Source organism: Equus quagga, chromosome 20 (assembly GCF_021613505.1).
Source record: "Equus quagga isolate Etosha38 chromosome 20, UCLA_HA_Equagga_1.0, whole genome shotgun sequence".
In the NCBI taxonomy this organism is placed as follows: domain Eukaryota; kingdom Metazoa; phylum Chordata; class Mammalia; order Perissodactyla; family Equidae; genus Equus; species Equus quagga.
In genome coordinates this window covers 43,192,789-43,213,029 of record NC_060286.1, presented here as the reverse complement: position 1 = coordinate 43,213,029, position 20,241 = coordinate 43,192,789, and the positions used below count along the sequence as shown (strand labels likewise).

Below are 20,241 nucleotides of genomic sequence, written 5' to 3'. Positions count from 1 at the left end.
CCAGGGGGACCTGGCCAGAAGGCTTGGCCAGTGGCCTTGGTCACAAGAGCAGTGCTGACTGTGGGGTGGGCTCCTTAGACCTGGGAAACCAAGGCATTCCAGGATGTCCCCCAGCAACCCCAGCCCACTTCCCTCTGCAAGATGACTTGCACTTCCCAGTGCGCCAACCGCATTCTCCCATTCTGCTTCTCCCTCACTTCTCAGGCCATCACCTGACCTCCGACCCTTCCTAGGGCCTCCTGTTTCCCTGGGATGCCGCACTCACTAACTGCACTGGATAGAGCTGTTGTATCCCCTGTTGACAGATGAGGAAACTGAGTCTCAGAGACGTAAGTGGATACAAAGGTTGAGGCCTTGAGGCCAGGGTCCCCGTTGCCACCCAGCCTTCCCTGAGAGGGGAAGTTACTTGCTCAGGGTCATTTGCAGCTGCAGCAGACGTTGGCCAGAGTCAGCTGACCTCCCCGGGGACCACGGGATGGCCAAGACAGCTGACCAGGAACCACCTTCACAGGGCATCGCCTCCCACAAGGGCCCTCACCAGACCAGGATACACCAATAGGCAGGGCCCCATTCCTACCCCCACATGAAGCTGTTTACTTGTTAATAGCCCCTCACCTTCCTCCGGGGAGGAAGCCAGGCCACACACTCCTTTTTGTGTTGACAGATGGGGAAACTGAGGCTTGAGGGGAAACGGCTTCCACAGGTGCTCAATGAACCTAGCCTACTTCCCGTGCTAGAGATGGGGCCACTTGGGAGAAAGCAGGGCCCACGAGGCAGCAGGACCCCAATTCCAGCAGCCTTCCAAGAAGCGTAGTACAGGAGGGCTTCCTGCAGAAGCCACCCTTCTAGGCATCACAGAATTCCCCTGCTGGCCCTGGTGGCCCAGCCTCTCTCCTAAAATGGCCTGGCCTTTCACAATGCCTTTTGGTGGTGATGCAAGATGGCCAAGTTCAGCTCCCGCCCCTTCAGGCCTGGGGCTGCCCTGGGAAAGGGCAGCACAGAAGGCGCATCTCCTAGCCGGCATGATTTCCAGAAAAACAGCCACGGAGCCTCGCTCTCCACTGGATCCCGCCCAATGACAGAGGCAGGTCACGTGGCAGGAGCTGTGTGGTAATCCCAGAACTGAGTAAGCCTGGGCCAGGGCAGGGAGGGGAGGGAGGCTGCCCCAAACCACTACAGGTCTGCCGATTCTGCTTCCTAGAAACAGACTGCTGGGGACACCGGGAGCTCTGGTCTCTGGACAATGCAGCGTAATGGTGGGGGCTCGGGCGTGGGGATCACCCGGCCCCTGTGGAACTCTATCACTTATGTCTGTGTTTCTAGACAGGCTGCTTCACCCCTGAAGGTTCAGTTTTCCCTCCTGGAAATGAAGCTGACACATGCTCAGGGTTTCCAGGGAAGGCTTAAAGGAGACTGTGCCTATAAACAGCAATAACCGCTACTCGTAGGGGAGTGCATACCACAAACCAGGTCCTCATCCAGCACATTTGCACTTTCTCATGTAATGCTCCCAATATTACACCAGGAGATAGAGCCCAGAGAGTTGGAGTAAGTTGCCCAAAGTCACACAGCTAGGAAGGCGCAGAGCTGGGATCCCAGCCTAGAGGTATCTGAATCCAGAGGCTAATTCTTAACCCCTGCACTGAATCCCCACGAAGGAGGAAAGCCATAAATCACCGAGCATGGCCCGGCACATGGTGGGTGCCCCAGAAATGGCAGGACTTTTCATGACATTCCTCTTTCCCAAGATCCGAAGATTCCACTTTTCGGGGATTCTGTCAATCTAAGAGCCTTGGGTTCTCCATCGTCTGCCTTTACAGGGCTCCAGAACTGCCTTGTCCCCCAGCCCAGCCACCTTCAGCAAAGTAGGTGCTCCACCAACACCTGCAATTTCACTCTTCATGTGTGTTCCTTGGTAAGCATCGCTACAAACTCCAGCGTCCTACAGGGAGCCCTGGTTGCTTCTGGGGAAGGACATGAGGGAGATGGGAATAAGGAGCCTTTCACCTTATAGACTTTTGTGCCTCTTTAATTTTGAACTATGTGAACGTATCTCTATCCAAAACATTATTAGAGTTAAAAATGAAAACATCTAACAAATAAATTTTAAAAGCTGCTAACAGGTGGATGAGCGTACGTGCAGGCAGAGTGTGGGAATGCCTGGAAGGAGGAAGGTCTTTGCAATGACTAGTCTAGGCCCCAGGCTCCCGGGGGAGAGGAGTCGACCCAGGAGTGGGTGTGACTCGTCCAGTGCCCCCGACCATTTCACTAGAGCAGGGGCCCTGGGAGGCCAGGCTGAGACCCTGGTGGCACTCGCCCATGGAGGTTCCTGGCTCCCAGCTCATGCCCCCTAAGGGGGGGGCCTGATGCCCCCAGCCTGGGAGGAGTTGGCCTTCAGCAGCAGCCCATCTGACTACAATGCCCAGCACTCCACACTGACTGGCTGGGGAAGCACAGTGTCACTGGGGGTAGCCCAGTCCTGGCCCCTCGCCCTGGGCCTGAGGATGGATGGTGGACAGACACTGACCCCAGGGAGGGGGCCCTCTGGCCTGCTGGAGTTCCCAAAGGGACTTTGTGGTAGCAAAGGAAAAAGTGAGAGTGGGGATGGAGGGTGGCCCTGGGAGCCTGCAGCCTCCTCGCCCCTCCCAGGCAGTGGTGAGGGGCTCTGCAGGGAGCCACGCAGCGGGGAAGAGGGTGGCCAGGCAGAGATGGGACCTGGGATCAGCTGGTAGGGCCCAGGACCTGAGCTCTAGGGGCAAAGAGGATGTCCTGCTCCAAGAGAGGAACACAGACGCCGGGCAAGGCCCCTCCACCCCTGTGCGTTGACAGGGGCTGGCTCATTCCAGGAACACACATACATGTGAACACACACATGCTTCCTTATCAGCCAGACAACCTGGTCAACAAGTCCGGAAGCAGCCCTGAGAGCCAGTGCCCTCCCCCCATGCTTGGCCTGGAAAACAGGATGGCCAAGGAAACACTCTGGGCTCTTTGAAAGGCCTTATAGGACCTGGTGGGCAGGCAGAGTGCGAGGGTCCTGAGCACAGCCTCTAGCCCCCAGGGCAGAATGGCCAATGGCCAAAGCCCTGGGTCTGAAGCAGCCCAGGGTCCCCCCGGTCCCTGGCCACTCTCAGGTCTGACTGCACACTCACAGGAGCTGCCATCTGGCTTCCTGCTCAGCCCAACTTGGTCTTGGGAAGCTGACCCCAGCCCCCAGCCCTGCTGGGCTCACAGGAACACACACAGGGGCACATATACCCACCTAGGCATGGAGGTTCCTGCCAGGAAAACCCTGACTTCCTGTCTCCAGGCCTAGAAACACTCAGGAAGATGGCCCCGGGTCTCGGCCTAGATCTTTCCCACTGCAACATGCAGGAGGCTCTTGGCCTTGGCGCCTGTTCCCAGCTTCCTCCTGGCAGCCTTCCCCACTTGCTGGCCTCACTGCCTGGGGATTCACTGACCCTGAGTTCCCCTTCCCCTGCACCCAATGTCTTCTCAGCTTTTTCTTGCAGATCATGGCCTGGCCAGGCCCCTGGGGACATGGGGTCAACAACAAGGGCCTGGCTTTGGAGCTGGCTCTTACTTCCCCCTCCTCAGCCTGGTAGACACAGAGCACCCCCATTTCACAGCTGGAAAAATGAAGGCACAGAGAGGTAAGGCTCTAGGCTGGAAAGCAGCAGAGCTAGGACTGCACCTCCTCCCTCCTCTGTAGCCTGGCTTGGAAACCCAGCCCAGGACCCTCGGCCTGCAGCCAAGGGGCTCAGGCAGGGCCAGGTGCTGCAGGAGGGGGCCTCCATGAGGGGCATGGGACTCAAACATGGGGTGGGATGGCAGGAGCTCCCTGGGGAGAACTTGGCCAGGACCAAACCAGATCAAGTCTTCCTAGATCCCACCCCACCTGGCCTGCGACTCTCACTCAGGCCACTTATGGCCATGGGGTTACGTGTGGGGTCAAGTTGACCTGTCAATCACCTGCCCCGCCCCAGGGAAAGAGGTGCCCCTCTGATACCTCCCCTCACCCTGGCTGTGAGGATCCCAGGCCACCTGTGCTGGGGCCTGGTGGGAAGTAGTGCTGACCTCCACCCTCTGCTGGCCTCAGTTTCCCCACTGCCATAAGGACTGCCTGTCAGTCTCAGCACTCACAGATACCCTGCCCTCACCCCAGCCTGGAGTATGGGAACCCCAACCTCTCCTCTTCCTCATTCCTGCCACCCCCACCCCCACCCCCACCCTGCTGGATTCCCCACTCAGGGAGGTCTGGACACTCCCTTGGCCTCCTGCCTGCCCCACCCCTGGTCCCCAGCCCAGGTGCACTGATGAAGGGGGCTGCCCCTGGGATCTGCTCCCACTCCTCCCAGGACCCCAGCTAGACTGAGACCTGGCTCTGTGCTCCAGCCTTCATGTAAGCGGTGGGGCAGACCTGCCCGGCACTGCCCACTGGCTGTCCACTGTATGGGGAAGTAGGCCCAGAGGGAGCTGGGAGAGACATGTCCCCCACCCACCTAGCCCTGCAGCCCTCCAGGGCCCTTGTCCTGTCCTTGGGAGACTCAACTCCACTGGGCTCTTTGAACCTTGGCCCACCTGCAGTTACCTGCCCCCACTTCCGCCATGCTCAGGGTCAGGCCCAGAGAGACAGTGGGGGCCTGCTGTGGAAGGGCAGAGGGGAAGGCACCTGTCGCTACCTGCCTCGGCATCTCCCTGTAAGTCTCCCCAGACAGTGCTCAGCCTTCCCGGCAAGCCCAAGGCTGCCAATGCAAATGGGTTTCCCAGCAGCCTTGCCCAGGGGCTGGAGCCCAATTTCAGTGCCAGCTTCCCGGTACAGAAGCATGGGGGCTATGTGCAGGTGCACAGTGGAGCAGTCTCCTTGCAGCCCTGCTTCCAGAGCTCAGCCCAGCAGGGTCAGCCCCCCATACACACACTCCATGGGTGACACTTGCCCTGCGGCAGCCCCACAACTTTCACGGCTGGGAACGCCCCCTCACATCTAACCCAAATACCTCAACCTGCAAAACAAGTCTTGGCCTTTTCTTATTTCTCAGGGGCCCAGGGCTGCTTAGAATGGGACAGAGCAGTGCCCACCCCTGCTGGGCCAGGCTCACTTGGCACATGAGGTCAGTGGACCCAGAATCCCAGGGTCAAAGCCTGCTTTGCTCTGCAGCCATAGGCCTGGGCCTTCCCAGCTCTGGACCTGCCTCAGTTCCCTCATTGGTACAATGGGCAGGAAAGGGCCATCCACCAATGGAGTCATCACAGAACCTTCGAGCCCAGACCTCCTGCTCCCAGCCAACTTGGTCCTGCCCACCTCCTTAGTGAGGCACCATTTTAATTCACATTTATTTTAAAAATAAATACTCTGTTTTCTTTCAGACTGGGGGTGCTGCTGGGCAGTCAGGCAGGGAGGCCGAATTGAAGGGAACACTCCCCCACAAATGCCTGAAATGCCTCCAGCATTGCTGTTTCTTCTGGCCCAGCAGCCCTGCATGGCCGAGGAAGAAAAGTCCATGGCTATGGGCTTCAAGGTTGGAGGCAGGGCTGAGTGCCTTCTTGGGCTCCTAGCTTGAGGGGCAGTAGGTGGCTGACCCTCCACCCACGGCAGCCCCTCTCACCCAGGGTGGCCCCCTCTCAGGCCCAGGCACGCTAGATCCAGGTGATTAGCAAGTCCACGGAGGTGGGCACCTCAATCTCTTCGAAGAGCACACGGCCCACAGCGGCCCCAGAGCCCCCTGCCTTGGCTGCAACCCTCAGCAGGTTCTGGGCGTGCTGCAAGAGGCGCTGGTTCCGACGGCGGCCCAGTCGGCGCAGTGCCAGAATGGCCAGCACGTGGTCCTGCCTGCAGAGACATACAGGCCCTCACTGTAGACCCAGCACCTGCAGTGATACTCCAAACCCCAGAGCGAGGGGACCTCTGGGCTTGGGCTGGAAGCATGAGTGCACCCGGCATTCCTGGAACCTTGTCTGAGACAGGCTGGAATGAGGAAGGCCAGTGGGAACAGTGCTCCTGGAGCGGTTGGCAGCATGCCCTGGGGGTGGGCCTAGAAGGGTGCAGAGCTGCGTGGAAAGGGGAAGGGGCATGCCCAACAAGGGAAACAGCTGTGCAGAGGTACTGGTTCACAGTCACCAGAGAACAGGTTCAAGAAAGGTGATGGAGTGTGTGTAGGGGGAGGATGTAGCAGCTTGGGGGCGGGAGGTCCAGACCAGGGGTCACTGCCAGCCTTGGAAAGGAAAGGAGTCAGGCCTCCTCCCCCAAGCACTGTGCAGGGAGCCACAGCCAGGCAGCAAGGAGAGAGGCTGCGTGGAGGCAGGAGGCAGATGAGGAGTGTGGAAGTTGAGTACCCTATGGGGCTCGAAGCTCCACCCCCAGGAGCCAGGGAGGGCGGGGCCTGCCTTGGCGGAAGCAGGAGGGGAACCCTGAGGCCCTGTGAGAGGGCAGTCACTCTCAGCCAAAGGCAGAGAGACAGTCCAGGCTGGTGGCAGGGAATTTTCCCCGGGGCCGGCCGTGGAGCTGGGAAGGGGCTAGGCCCGGGGCTTTCTGTGGCCTCCCCATCCCGGAATCTCCAAAGCCATGGAGAGATTGGGGCTGGGATTTCCACGGATTCGATGACTCACCAATCGCCCCAACACACACCCTGGTGTCACAGCCTCCTCCCACCTGGCTGGGTCTCAGGTGTCTCCAGCTTCCAGAGAGGGCTTTCTCCCAGAGGTGGGGGCTGTGCCTCCCCCAAAATCCCAGGGCAAGGACACGTCCCCACCATCGGATGCCCCAGGAGAGGCACCCATCCCCCATCAGACTCCAGGGGTCTCCCCATCCCACCACCCTACTGAATGAGGATGGCTGAGAATAGGTTATGGGGGAGCGGCCCCCCTCTCCCACCAGAACAAGCTAGCGCCTCCCTCTGGCTCCTCACCTGTCCACCTACAGCCACAGGGACCCTTCTCAAGGCAGGAATCTCTCGACCTCAGGGCCCCCGTGGTGGTCAGTCAGTTGGAACCCCGTGGGGGAGCAGGAGGGGTACGGACCTGATATCAGGGTAGCTTCCAATGAGTGTCTCCAGGTGGCGCTGGATGTTGTCTTTGTCTGTCTCACCCAGTATGTCAGCCACACATGGGATAGCTTGGCCCAGCCACGTGGCCTCAGAGCCCTGTGGAGATAGGGTGACATGTGGGGGGCTGGTAACCTTCCCTAGGAGCCCCCTCGACATTCCTTCCTGAAACTTCTCCATTAGTACACCAGTCAGCCCTCCTGCAGCCACCACATTCCCACCGTGACTGCCTCCCACACCGTGGAAGGGGAAGGGGACGAGGGCCTCAGCACATGAACTCAGCCACAGCGCCACAATATTCATCTTCCCTCCCCGCTACAGTGGCTGAGGTGTCTTCTCATCTCTGCTCAGACGGTAAACCGAGGCCCCAGCATGGAAGTCCTTCTGGAATCTTACAGCGAGTGTGGGTGCAACCAGCAGCCCAGAACAGGGGCATATGTGCAGAGAGGAGGCGCCTCAGTTCTAAAGGCAGGGGATCTGGGCTGGAGGAGAGGCCTCCCACAGGCCCTGCCCATCAGATAGGGCTGCAACCCTCACCCCTTCTCTATGCCACCCCACAAACTGTATGCAAATATTTGCAAAGTACCGCCCCCCACCTGGCCCTGCCTAGCCATGCCAGAACTCCCAACCCCTCTCCAGAGGTGGAGAGTGGGGAGAACCCTCCTGTCAAAGCCCACCCCGCCGGGCTTTTGCAGGAGCCGAGCTGAAATGAGAATAGGGGACGCTAGTGGAGGGCCCCCGGGTCCCAGGTCCCCAGAGGCGGCGAGCGCTCCAGGACAGTCAGATGATGCTCCTACCAAGCCCTGGAAGGTGTCACCAATGGCCTGGGCTTCAAGGCCCATCTTCTGGGAGGCAGTCATGCGCTCAATGCCCCGGAACCGATCGCGCGGCCTCAGCACCTGCGCCAAGTACTCACGGATCACATAACGATGCACCTCCTGCAGAGTCTCCTGGGCAGTCCAGGAGTCAGGGTCAGGGTCAGGGTCAGGATCAACACCCCAGCCCTGGGCACCCCCACCAGGGCCCGACCCCCTGGAGATACCTGCGCCCATGGTGGGGCCACGTGTTCAAGGTGGAGGGCAAAGGCCACCACCTTGTCCATGAGGGGCAGCAGCACGTCCTGTGTCAGCCAGGCCCTGGTGCACAGGACCTTGAAGAGTGGCTTGGGGCAGAGGGGTGGGAGGTCTTCTAACCATATCGTCCCCATCAGGGCCTCCTCTGGACCCTCCCCTCAGAGCCCCATGCATGTGTCCTGACAGGGGTGTTTCAGGCCAAGGGACCATCTGTCACCAGGAAGAAACTTTGGGGGGCTATCTGACTCCTTTCTAATGTCACCCTGGTGACATCTTCTCTCCTAGCCACGAATGTCACTAGGCTTTTCTCAGGCACACCTCCTCTAGGCCCTGGGCTCCAGTGGACAGGGTTCAAGTTTGAGCCTCTGGTCAGATCTTGCTTAGGGGAGCCCTGGGGTTGGGTGAGGAGCCTGCTTCCATGGACCACCCCCATCTCTGAGAGGTGGAGACTGAAGAAGGTCGGCATTTCCCCACCATCCCTGCTCAGCTGGGAACTTGTCTGGGTCCCCTGCCCACCCCCAACATACCACCCCTGAAACTGGCCCTGGGGTAATTGAATATTGTGACTTGGGCCCCCAGGCTGTAGGGCACAGGGGGACCTGGGGCACCTGCTGGGTGTGAGAAGTAGGGAGAGAAGGGCACATCCCACCCACCTGCACATCACGCTGCAAGCCCTGGAGCAGCCGCTTCTGGAAGTTGCAAGTGGCAACCATGAGGGGCTTCTCCAACTCCTCAAAGGTTCCCGGGAACCTAGCCAGAAGACTGGTCCTGGGAGGGGCCAGGACAGGTGACCAAGGGGGTAAGGGGAGCAGGCTGGGAGACAAAGCCAGGCAAACAGCCAGGCAGGCTAGCTGCCACACCAACTCCATTCACTTAGACTATAATGTAAAAGGCAGCCCGTGGGGCTGCACAGTGTCGTAGCCCTGGAGCAGAGTCAAGTGAGGGAACAGCACGATGCCACGGGAGCCGGTCCTAGAGGGGTAGGTCAGTGAAGCGGTGGTGGTGACCCCACTGCATAGCAGAGCTCCCCTGAAGCAGCTCCGGTCCAAACCTCTGTCCCCTCTTGGTGAAGGGACAGTGCAGCATGGCCATGCCATGCCTGGCACAGGAGCCCTACTTTGAGCCTCATAACTGCCACCCTAAAGGTGACAATGTCCCCATTTCACTGTTGAGGACACTGAGAACCAGGTATGCCCAGCCTCCAGCACAGGGACACAGAAAGACAGGCTGAAGTTCCATCCCGGGCTGGGCCAGAGGCTGCCTACCAAGGGGCAGCTCAACCTCGGGGTCCCCAATGGCCAGGACCAGCGTGGCACAGATTAGGGATGGGAGAGAGTTAAAGAAGCAGAGCTTCATCGTGGTCATGCTTCGCATTCAGACAGGCCTGGTTCAAGTCCCAGGTCCAGCAGGTACTGGCTGTGTGACTGTGGACAAGTGGCCTTTCCTTTCTGAGCCTCCACTTTCCCATCTGTACATGGGAACATGGCACTTGGGATGAAACACATCAGGCGGGGAAAGCACTGGCCCAGTGCTGGGCACATCACACGTGCTCCTAGAGAGCGAATACCAACTGTGTCCTCTAAGGTACTGACTCCCCACACAGCCCTGGGGAGCAGGTGCTCTGATCTCCATTTTTCAGATGAGGAAAGGAGGCACAGAAAGGGCAAGTGACTTATCTCAAGGCACACAGCCAGCGAGTGGCAGAGCTGGGATCTGAACCCAGATAGGGTGGCCCAGAGTCTGCGCCCAAGGTTGCTGGCTGCCCTGCAGCAGCTGATGCATCCACAACAGGAGGACACCGAGGCTGGCCTAGGGTTGAAGGCACAGAAGGAGGGCAGCCACTGCTAGCCCAAAGGGAGGGCCTCTGCCTCCGGGAGTGGGGGGTAAGATGGACTTGGGGCCCCACCCCAAGCATAGCCCTGGGGGTGGAGTCAAGGTGGGCTTGCTGGAGGACAGAGTATCTCTAAAAAGGACGAAGGCTGGCTGGGCTGAAGGAGGAAAGAACCGGAGCCCAGGGTGGCAGGGACCGACAAGGAGGCAACAGGCGGGGACTCCGCTGGCTGGAACTTCTCCGCTTCTGCTCGGCCTTGAAACTCCCAGCATCCCTTCCAGGGCCTCAGCTCCACGGGGCGGAGGAAGGACCTCACAGCGGGGCCGGGGAAGGGGGCCATCCCTGGAAAGCCCGCGCAACCACAGTGGGGGAGGGACCCAGCCCTTAACCGCCTGGGTCCAGACTCCTCTCCCTTTGGCTCGCCCGCCGTGGCGGGAGCCTTCCGCGTCCTGGTTCCCGAAGCTCGCGCGCCCCCTGCTGGCCGCGCCGGGCCCCGCCCCTGCGGAGGAGCGGGAGAGACCCACCTGAGCTCCTCGCAGGCGTTGATGTTGGCGCCAAGGTGCGGCTCACTCAACAACTCTGACTCCAGGCAAACTTTTTCAAACCTGGGGGTGGCGTACCGCAGAGGCCTTCGGGACCCTACCCGGCCACACTACGGCCCCAGGTCCGCCCTCCCTCAGGTCACCACGCAGACCCCAGGCCTGATGAAAAGGCTCCTCCTTCCCACCAGTCCTGAGATCTCGGACTCTGAGTAAATAGGATCGCCCCCCAGGACGATCACCACCCACACCATGGCCGGCCTCTCCACCCACCCCACCCTGGCCTAGGATGCGCCCGCACCTGGGCACGAAGAGGCCGAGCGCCCTGGCACAGATCCTCAGAGTGGTGGCCTCCAGCTCCGCGGAGATGGTGCCGGACACCTTCACTTGCTGGGCCACGAGCTGCAAACGATGTCACGTGCTGAGGGGGCATCGTAGCCCCGACTCCGACGCCCCTGCTTCCTCTACCTAGTAGCCCAGCGACCTCTCCAGCCCGTCCCACTCTGTCTCACTGTCTCGGCTCCAGGTTCCAGCGGCCCCAACCTGGGGTCCCACCCTCCCGACTTCCCATACCCACACCCACCTGCCAAGCTGGGAGCTGTGCCCTGGAGCTCCCAGCCTCCCGTGCGACCCGGGAGCCCCTGATCCTGCCCCACGTGGCCCTCAGGCACCCGTCTAATGGGCAGGGGAGGTTAAGATTGGATTGGATAGCTCTGGGTGTCCCCACTGCGAGTGGGACCAAACACCGCCTGAGGCCCAAACACACATCCCTCCTCCCGGGCAGCACCATATGGACGTCGATGGACAGCGGCGTGTGGTAGCGGCCTTGCAGCACGTCCGAGGCCTCCGAGGCTGCCCAGCGGCTCTGCTCTAGCTGCAGGATGCCATCGAAGCAGCTAGTGATCTTGGTCTAGCGGGGAGGGGACTGAGGTGAGACCCTCCCAAAAAGGAGGTTCTGGTGTCCCCTACCTCCCGAGCCCGGCCGCCCGCCCTCGAATACAAGGGCTACCCTGCCGGGGCACAGCTTCGTGCCCAAGCCCACAGGGTAACGAGTGGCTCCGGCCCGAGCCTTGGCCGGCACCGCTGCAGCGATGCTGGGAGAGGCGCCTCTCTACAGTGGCGTGGCAGCCGCGCTCAACCTGGACCACGCCCCCTCCGGCCCGGCCCCGCCCCGGCCTTACCTCTAGGGAGCTGGCGTAGTCACTCTCCAGTCGGGCCCACACTTCGGGTGCCAAGAGCGGGGGCAGAGGCTCGGCGGGCAGAGCTAGGTCCGAGGTGCCCAGGAAGTCAGGACTGGAAGGCAGGGCAGGGGCTGAGGGCCTGGGCGGGGCTCTGATGCGACAGCGGCTGCCCCTCACTCCCTTAAGAGCCTAACGCCATCACCAGAGAGCCCCGAACCTGGACTTCTGTTCACACGTTCCGCCCCCCACTAGGCGTCCATGCCAAACATCCGCCCCAAGGTTCTGACCGCTGGATTTCCTGGCACTCTTGCAATCAGCTGTGCGTGCACAAAATGCATAAGGACAGCTGTCCAGATGGACCTCGGCCAGCCTCGGGAGTGACCTCTATCCTCACAGTCAGGGGACACCCAACAGTGAGCTCTAGGCTTCCCCAGCACCACACAGCTCAGGGACCCGCCACTACCCAGCACACACCAAGGAGGCCCAGATAGGGGCGTACACCTGTCTGAGGCCACACAGCAAATTAACGAGACCAGGACTTTAGGCTCCCTCCTCCCACCTCTTCTGCCTGTGGGGCTGGGGAAGCACTCAGCAGGAGGAGGAATCCGCCCCCATCACACAATCACACAGCGCTGACCCGGAGGTGGAAGCTGCCAACGGGTTGGGCCTGCGCCTAGGTGCCGGTCCAAAGGGGAGAGTGTGGGTGAACCCACGTCAAGCGCCGAGAGCCCATGGCTGTGTCCTGCCTGGAGGGGTGTTCGTTTCTCCCTCGCTCAAAGGCACCTTGTGGACTAGCACAGGCCCTCTAACCGGGCTCCTGCCTGGGTGAGAACCTCCCCTAGGACACTTTCAGCTTCAGGAACAGGCCCATAGGCAACCCCTTAGGAAAACCCGGGCGGGAGCGCGCTGTGGCCTAGGACGCGGAGGAAAGAATGTCAAAGGCCCCGAGATCTCCAACGCCCAACGGCCGGCCAGCCGTCTCCCAGGGAGGAAAGGAAGAAAGGTGCCTAGCGCTCCTCAGAGCTGGTTCCCGAAGGCCTCCCTGTAGGCAGTGCCAGGCGGGCGGTGCCAGCCCCTCCTTGCCCTCCCTGGCGCCCGGACCGGGGCCTCACCTGCCGTAGACATTGGCCACCCAGTGCAGCAGGACGTAGAGCTGCTCGCAGCCGCGGGCGTCGCGCGCGAGCTCCTGGAGGCGCTGGGCCACCGCGGCGTGGAAGGCGCGCAGGTAGGCTTCCCACACCGGGAAGCCGGCGGCCGCATAAGCGGGCTGCACCTCCCGCTGCACTCTCTGCAGGTCACGGCGAACCAAGCCGCCGAGCTCGTCCAGAAGCCCGGGCAGGCCCGACGCCCCCTCGGCCGCCCCCGGGGCCTCCCCGGCGCCCACCAGCTGCACGCGCTCCCGCGCACTCCGCCGCACCGCATCCTCCCAGTGCTGGCGCCAGCGGCGCGGCGTGAGCAGGAAGTCGCCGTCGGCGGGGGGCGCCGGGTGGGCCTCCTCCTCGGCGCGCACCACGCGGGCCAGCTCGGCGAGCACGGCCGCGTCCACGCCGTCCGGGCCCAGCGTCTCGCGCACTACGGCCCCGATCTCCGCGGCCAGCCCGTCGTAGTGCAGGCACACGTCCATGGCGCGCCGCGCGAAGCCCGTGGGGTCCTGCTCGAAGGTGCGCGAGGCTTTCTCGGCCACTAGCCGCGTCTCCAGGTGCCGCAGCTGTTCGAAGGCCGCCAGCAGTTGCCGCTGAGCGATGAGGTCGGCCACAGACTTGCCTTTTGCAAGGATGGGCGAGAAGAGCGGCTGTGTGGGGGACTGCCCCAGGACCTGGGCCCAAACTAAGGCATGTGGGTCCCGTTCTGACTCATCCAGAGCTGGGCTGCCTCCCCCTGGAGCTCAACTGAAGGCCTGGTCCAGGAGCTACAGCCCCACTTGCCGGGACGGACCTTCGGAATCACCTTTGAAGAGGCAGAACCCCAGGCCCCAAGCCTGGCTGAGAACAGCAATTTGGGGCAGTGCCTGCCTTCCCCACTTCTAACCCCTGCCTTCCCCCCTGCTCCCACTCCCACCCCAGCTCTGGGGAGCTGGACCAGGTGGCCTCAAGGGCAGTGCTGACTGCAGGCCCCATGGGGTCAGAGCTCAGGCTGGGCGTGTCCTGCAATGGCCAGGCTCCTGTCTCAGTGTCCAGCTTCAGCATTTCTTGCTGTTCCCTGCTCTTGGCCAGCCCCTAAGCCCCAGGAGCCCTCTACCTCCACCTGCACCCCCCCCTTCAGGCCCAACTCCAATGCATCTCCTCCTGGGCAGCCCCCCTGACCTCCCCTCTGGCAGCCATGGCTCCCATGCATCCTCTGTGACCCTGTGATCTGAGAGGGCTAGTGCCTTGTCCAGCACTCTGGTTTGGCCACGAGCCAGGCTGCGGAAGGCTATGGAGAGGCTAGAAGTCATGCAGATCTGGGTTCAAATTCTGTTTCTCCACTTTCCAGCTGTGAGACTGGAGGCAAGTCACTTAACCTCTCTGAGCCTCGCTTTTCTCCTCTGAACAATAGACTCTCTCCTTGTTGTAAAATGCAGTTGTGCAGGGGGCGGGGTGTGGGGGAGCTAGGGAGGAGAGCCTGTTGGGAAGCCTGGGCTCCGCTGCTCCACTCTCTGGCCTCGGTTCTCTCCCATGTGTAGTGTTGTTTGTGAAGCCCTCACCTGCCTTGGGTTCCAGTTCCTCAGGCCCCATGCCAGTGGACGACCGCTGGCTGACACCGTCCATGACCCTTGAGGGCATGTCCAGGCCATGGGCTGCCCCTGGCACAGCAGTGGCCTGGGACTGGTCAGTGGTTGGGCCGTCGTTCAGGGCGCGCCGTAAGGAGCGGAACAGGAAGCGGGAGCTGCTCCGGAGCAGGCCCCAGTCCTCCTCAGGGGCCTGGCCCGAGGCCCCCTGGCTCACCCGGGAGAAGGCCCGCCGAAAGGTGTTCAGGCCAAGCCGCCCGTCCTCATGGTGGGTGCTGGGTGCATCCACACTGCTTGCCCGCCGAGTGCCCTGCACTGGGGTCTGCGGCTCTGCAGGCTGCTTGGGGCTGTGCAACTCCGGCCCAGAGGTCACTGTCTGTGGCGATGGCATCTTGGCAGCAGGAGAGCTGGGGGTGCAAAGGAGGTTCAGGAGGCCCAAGGGGCGCCCAGCCCCAGGGAGCAGGCACTGAAACCGTTGAGAGCCCTGTGGGGCCTGGTGGGGCTCAGCAGCTTGGTTAGGGAAGCTTCCCCTAGGAGGTGCCCCCAGGCTGTCACCAGGCAGCTCTCGTGGCCAGAGCCTTCTTTGTACCAGGCTGCAGCTGGTGCCGAGAGGTAGACAACCACTTCCTTCAGTCAGCCTTACCTGACACTAGTTTCCCCCACCTTCCCCCGCCTTCCCGCACCAGCTCTGCCAGGCCAGACCCTCCCATCGAGAGCCAGAGAGGGGAAATGAACATGCAGGTTCTGGGGCACAGTCCAACCCACATCTCATATTCCCCGGGGCTGGGCCCAGCAACCACATCCAGGACTTCCTGGACCTTACTTAGGTCCTGGGGCCTAAAATGACCCCTCCCCAGCATTGCTGCCCCTAGAGCCCGCAGCTCACCCCCATTCAGCTCTTCAGGCCTAACTGCTTCTGCTCGAAGGGGAGCTCAGGGACCCTGGTGGGAGAGCAGCCCCTTCCCCAGTGCCTCAGACCTGGAAGGAGGCGGGATCAGGCTGAGGGCCCTGGCCCAGGCCACTGCAGCTTATCAGGGCCTTGCAGCCTGCAGAGGGGTGGGAGGGGCCACAGGTCTATATTTAACCAGGGGTTGGGGGTTCTCAATGCCATTTCTCTGCATTGCATCTCCTCCCCAGCCCCAAGGTGTGTTCTGGCCCCTCCCACATAGGAGGTGGGGAGGGGATCTCTAGGGCATGGGGTTGTGGAACAGGGGCTGCCCCTGCCCCACCTGAAGCTCAGAGCCTTCATCACCCAGGCCCTGCCCCCCGCCATGGCCCAGCTCTGCCCACACCCCCTTTCAGCCCGACCTGGCTATGTTTGATTTTCTGGCTTTAGGTTAAGCTAGGGGTGGGAGAGAGGAGAGAACCTCTTTGGCCTGCTGGGACCTTCTGCCTACCCCATTGTGGAAAGGCGGGTTGGGGTGGTGGTGGGGTATTAGGCCAGCAAGATCTCACTTTAGCCTTGGCGAAACTGGGGCCAAAAGAAGGGCAGGACCTGCTGAAGTCAGTGACCAAGCAGAGGCAGAGCCCCCAGCCCATTCCCAGGCCCTCCCCAGGACAAAGGCCAGGCTAGAGTCAGCACCTGACCCTGGGGCACCATTGAGCAGGAACCACCTCTCCTCAGACCTCAATTTGCCTGGGGTGAGATGACACTGAATGGGCAGGGCCCAGACCCTCACCCACCCCTCACGCCCTCCGGTGAGATGTCTGTCCAGGGGCCAGACATGCAAGGGATCGGCCAAGGCCTACCTTCCTCTTCCCAAAGGTGACCGGCAGCTAGAAGGAGCCTCGCTGAGAGAGGGGCAGGCCCAGGTGATTGATGGGGGCCTTATCAGCCCCGCCCCGGCCACAGGTCATCGTCCTCCCCTGGCGCCAGGACCCTGCCCCCAGCTCAGATCAACCCACACATGGTGGGGAGCTGTCACAGGAGCCATCTGTCCCCCACACTCCTGCCCCCCAGTGCCCCTCAGCACCCAGCAGGGGCAGGAGTGGTGATGAAGAGAAGCATTCCAGCCTGTGCTGCACTCAGACGTGCTCCAGGCTCTGTCACCAGGGGGATGTGCAGAAAGGACAAGCTGGGCCCTGTCTTGGTTGGGGAGAACTCACACTTCGTAACCACCTACTGTGTGCCCAGCCCAGTGCCTGGCACACATCGGATCACCATGACAACAAAGTTGCAGGATGTCGTTCACCCCATTTCATAGATGAAGAAATAAGCTCAGAGAGGGTCAGGGTCTTGCTTTAAGCCACACAGCTCAGGGGTGGCAAGTCTAAACTAATCCAGGTCTGTCTGGAAACCCTGGAGCAGAGGCTGGACTTCCGGTCTCCCAGCACCAGCAGGTCAGAATTGTTGCCCAAGGAACCCTTTCTCCCCGCAGAGAGACCCGAGGTGGGGGCAGCTCCCAGTTTCCAGGAGTGAGGTCAGGCTTCGAGGTATCCCAGGAGGCCTAGAGGCAGATTCTGGGGGAAGGAGGAGCAGCTGGCTGCTGGGTCTCGTGGGACATTACACAGACAGAGACTTTGGGCCCACCCAGCTTGCCCAACCACCTTCACCCCAAACCAAAGCTACAATGAAGGCCCATCGAGGCCCCCAGCTGGTCCCTCAGCCCCCTTGACCCTCCTCCCGCAGCTTCCCAAGCCATTCTTGACCTTTCCAAAGCACACGTCAGCCTGGTCATTGCCCTGCTTTAAATGCTTCTGTGGCTCCTCACAGCACACAGGCCAAGACCGAGCCCCACAGCCTGACATTTGAAGCCCTCCCATCCCAAACTGAACCTTCTGCAGCCTCACCTCTGGGCCTCCCTGACCTGCACCCCTCCAGCCACTTCTCAGTCCCTGGCAAGTCCAGCCTACCGGCTTCCGCTCAGGCTGCTCCCTCTCCTGGCTCCCCCTCTTCGCTCTCCAAATCTGACCTCTCAGGACCCGGGGGTGCAGGTGCCCCCACCTCTGAGGAGTCCTTGGGCTATGCCGCACCACCTGTCTGCTCAGGAGGCACTTGGGACTGTCCCTATGGTGATGGGGCCCTCCTCACTGGCCTGGGAGCCTCTGTCCCTCTGCCCCCTCCCTGTCGCCCCAGAGCCAGCCTGGAGGAGGACTGAACCATCAGTGTCAGGGTCACCTGCTGCCCTGGCTGGCCTGGCAGCGAGCTATGCTGATGTCTGCTGGACTGGATTCCCTGCTGACTCTACCTGGGCCCCCGCCCTGTGGGGCCTCTCTCTCATTCTCTTTCTTTCTCTGGCTCTCTGTCCCCATTGCCCTGAGTCTCCAGAGGCCCTGGCTTCTGGGCCTGAGACTCTGCGCTGCCTAAGCTTCAAGGCCCAGGAGACCCAGGCCCATCTGAGCTCTGGGCCTCTCACTCTCCAGGTCAGGCCAATGCACCCACTGCAGGGAGAGCAGCAGGGGTGGGAATGCCACCCAGAAGACGTGGTCATTGGGAGCTCCCATCTAGGGCCACCCATCTGTGACCAAGAAGTCAGGTCTGGGCTTCCCCTGTGCCTACCCTCAGCCTCAGCTTCTACCCCCTTTTCCTAGACCTGCCCTCCCAGGCATCCTTCAGTGGTCTCCCACCCTCCCCACCTACCCTGGGCCGGGGCCATCACCCCCTCCTTCAAAGCTCCAAACTAGCCCCCTGGGCAGGTGACTGCCTGCACCCTGGGCCATACCCTGGCAGGCCTGTGTCTCCCTCTTACCTCCCACCTGCCAGCCCCCATCACCTGATCACAGGTCCTGACTGCTCTCCTTCCTGGACCCTTGATCCTGTCTCCTCGGAGCAAGCGGGGGTGTCTTGCCAAAACATACACCTCCCTTGAAACCCTTCCTCGCAAGCTAAGATTCTTCTCCTGAAATTAAGGAAGAAGACAAGCGTGTGTGTTCTCATCATACTATTCAATATTTGCCTGGAAGAACTAGTTAAGGCAATAAGGCAAGAAAAATAAGAGGTATAAATATGGGGAAGGACCCGATAAAACTGTCATCATTCATAGGTGACATGATCATCTGCTTAGAAAATAGCTTTCCTGTACCCCAGAAAAGCCTGTGAGAAAAAGCACTTAGAAGGCTCCTCTTCTCAGTAGCAATGAAAAATAAAGCCCTCCAGGAGGGGCCGGCCCAGTGGCTGAGTGGTTAAGTTTGCGTGCTCCACTTTGGCACCCCAGGGTTTGCCAGTTCGGATCCTGGGCATGGACCTACACACAGCTCATCGAGCCATGCTGTGGTGGCGTCCCACAGAGAAGAACTAAAAGGACTTACAACCAGGATATACAACTATGACTGGGGCATTGGGCAGAAAAAAAAAACAACAGGAAGATTGGCAATTCCTCCTTACCTGAGCATTCAAGGCCCTTCCTAACCGACCCCTCCAGCCTCATCTCCCACTCACTCGCCACCCACTCTTAACCACTCATCTCTCCTCCACACTTTTGCACAGGCTGTTCCCTCTGCCAGCTCCTTCAAGGCTCAGCAAAAGAGGCTCCTCCTCCAAGAAGCCTTCTCTGATCAGCTGAGCCCCAACCATGGTCAGCCTCCCCTCCTGGTCTCAGTCCCGGGCATACCTTCTCCCATAATTGAGGGACAGTTACAGGGTGTGGGTCATCCACCCCCTTACCAGGAGCACCCCAGGACAGGGAGTGGGCCTGACCTAGCCACTAGCCAGGGCTGGTACATGGCAGGTGCCCAAGGAAAATAAATCGATAAGCAATCTAAGGTAGGAATGTAAGCCCACGGGCGTGTCCACACTTCTGCGTGTCTGGGCTTTGCAGATCTGTGTGTTGGCCTGAGTGTGTCTCCCTGTATGTGCCTCAGAGGGTCTGCAAGTGGTTCTCTCCATGAGTCCATGTGTCTGTCTGTGCCTGCATGCATGTCTTTATGTCCAGGTCTGTTTATCTGCTTTCTCTGTGTGTGTGTCCACTGTATTTGAGCTGGCACACTGGCCTGGGCTCCGAGCTGAGGCCCTTGGCCAAGAAGGCCACTCGCAGAACGTGAATTGTCCTCAGCCCTTTGAGTCCCCGCCCACTGCCCACAGCACCCCCGTCAACCTCCTGCTCCACCTGTGTGACACATACCTGCTGAGTGAGTAGGCACTGGGGCCAGGCAGAAGGGGCCACCAGGAGGAGCTGGCCGAGCTGGGCCCTCAGAGCCGAGCCCAGGCGATGGGCCCGCTGGAGCAGCCAGAGGGAGTGACCAACAGCTGGGACTTCCCAGCCGTGGTCAGTACCCCTGGACCCACCCGCCCCACCCCCAGCCTCACCCTCCACCTCAACTCCGCGTACTTTCACTTTCAAAAATGTTCCCACCCCCTTCCCATTCCAGAGCAATCACTCCAACCTTTGACTCCTGGCAGCCGGAAGCTCAGGCCGAGGATCAGTGACTCAGTGACCGTAGGAGGGGAGGACCAGGAGGACAGCACTGGAGTGCTCAGAGGCTCCAGGCAGTGGGGAGTGAACACTGCTGGGGACTACTCTGACTGCCAGCCCTCCTGTGGTCAGACTGAGGCCAGAGGGAGCAGGCCCCAGTTGGCCAGGGCAGAGCAGGGGGTTGGGGGGGTGGGGAGTGGGGGGATGGGGAGGTGGAGGGTTTGAGGAAGTGAGGGGGTGGGGGGGCACCCAGCCCACAGCGTCTGAGCCCAGAAGGACCCCTCCCTCCTTGGCAGAGATTCTGGCACCAGATGTGGCTGCCAAGCTTGTCCTGAGAGTCCCTGCCTGGCACTGAGAGCCGGCAGAGCAGAAGCATGGGCCTTGGGGGGGTGGTCACAGTGACAGCAAAGGGAACAGATGTTGTAGGCCATTCAGGAGCTAGGAGAAGGGAGGAGCCCTAAAGGACTGACAGGATTTCACTCGGGGTGAGGAAAGAGGGCATTCTGGGCAGAGGTCAGC

General features: G+C 61.0%; 1 protein-coding gene across 7 annotated transcripts; it reads right to left on the bottom strand.

Annotated features, from left to right (window-relative positions):
- Positions 1-5,326: 5,326 nt before the first annotated feature.
- EXOC3L4 (exocyst complex component 3 like 4) lies at positions 5,327-19,572 on the bottom strand. 7 transcript variants are annotated; one of them, XM_046647054.1, is made up of 13 exons: positions 19,432-19,572; positions 18,085-18,210; positions 14,348-14,778; positions 12,777-13,428; positions 11,665-11,776; positions 11,271-11,393; positions 10,785-10,885; positions 10,469-10,549; positions 8,767-8,881; positions 8,083-8,202; positions 7,838-7,990; positions 7,018-7,139; positions 5,327-5,830 (listed from the first exon to the last, which is right to left on the bottom strand). In XM_046647054.1, exons 2-13 carry the CDS (start codon positions 18,165-18,167, stop codon positions 5,638-5,640), a joined length of 2,286 nt encoding a protein of 761 aa, XP_046503010.1. In that variant the 5' UTR covers positions 18,168-18,210; positions 19,432-19,572; the 3' UTR covers positions 5,327-5,637. The 7 variants fall into 7 exon arrangements, with proteins under 7 accessions (XP_046503010.1, XP_046503011.1, XP_046503012.1 ...); XM_046647055.1 differs by having other exon boundaries at positions 7,838-7,987; XM_046647056.1 differs by having other exon boundaries at positions 7,838-7,978.
- Positions 19,573-20,241: the final 669 nt, after the last annotated feature.

Excerpts from the sequence above, each read along its gene's own strand:
- EXOC3L4 (XM_046647054.1), bottom strand. The coding sequence starts at position 18,167 with ATGTTTTGGCAAGACACCCCCGCTTGCTCCGAGGAGACAGGATCAAGG. Across the intron at positions 10,550-10,784 it reads CTCGGCCTCTTCGTGCCCAG|GTTTGAAAAAGTTTGCCTGG; the intron begins GTGCGGGCGCAT and ends CGCCACCCCCAG. Across the intron at positions 8,882-10,468 it reads AACGCCTGCGAGGAGCTCAG|GACCAGTCTTCTGGCTAGGT; the intron begins GTGGGTCTCTCC and ends GGCCCCTCCCAG.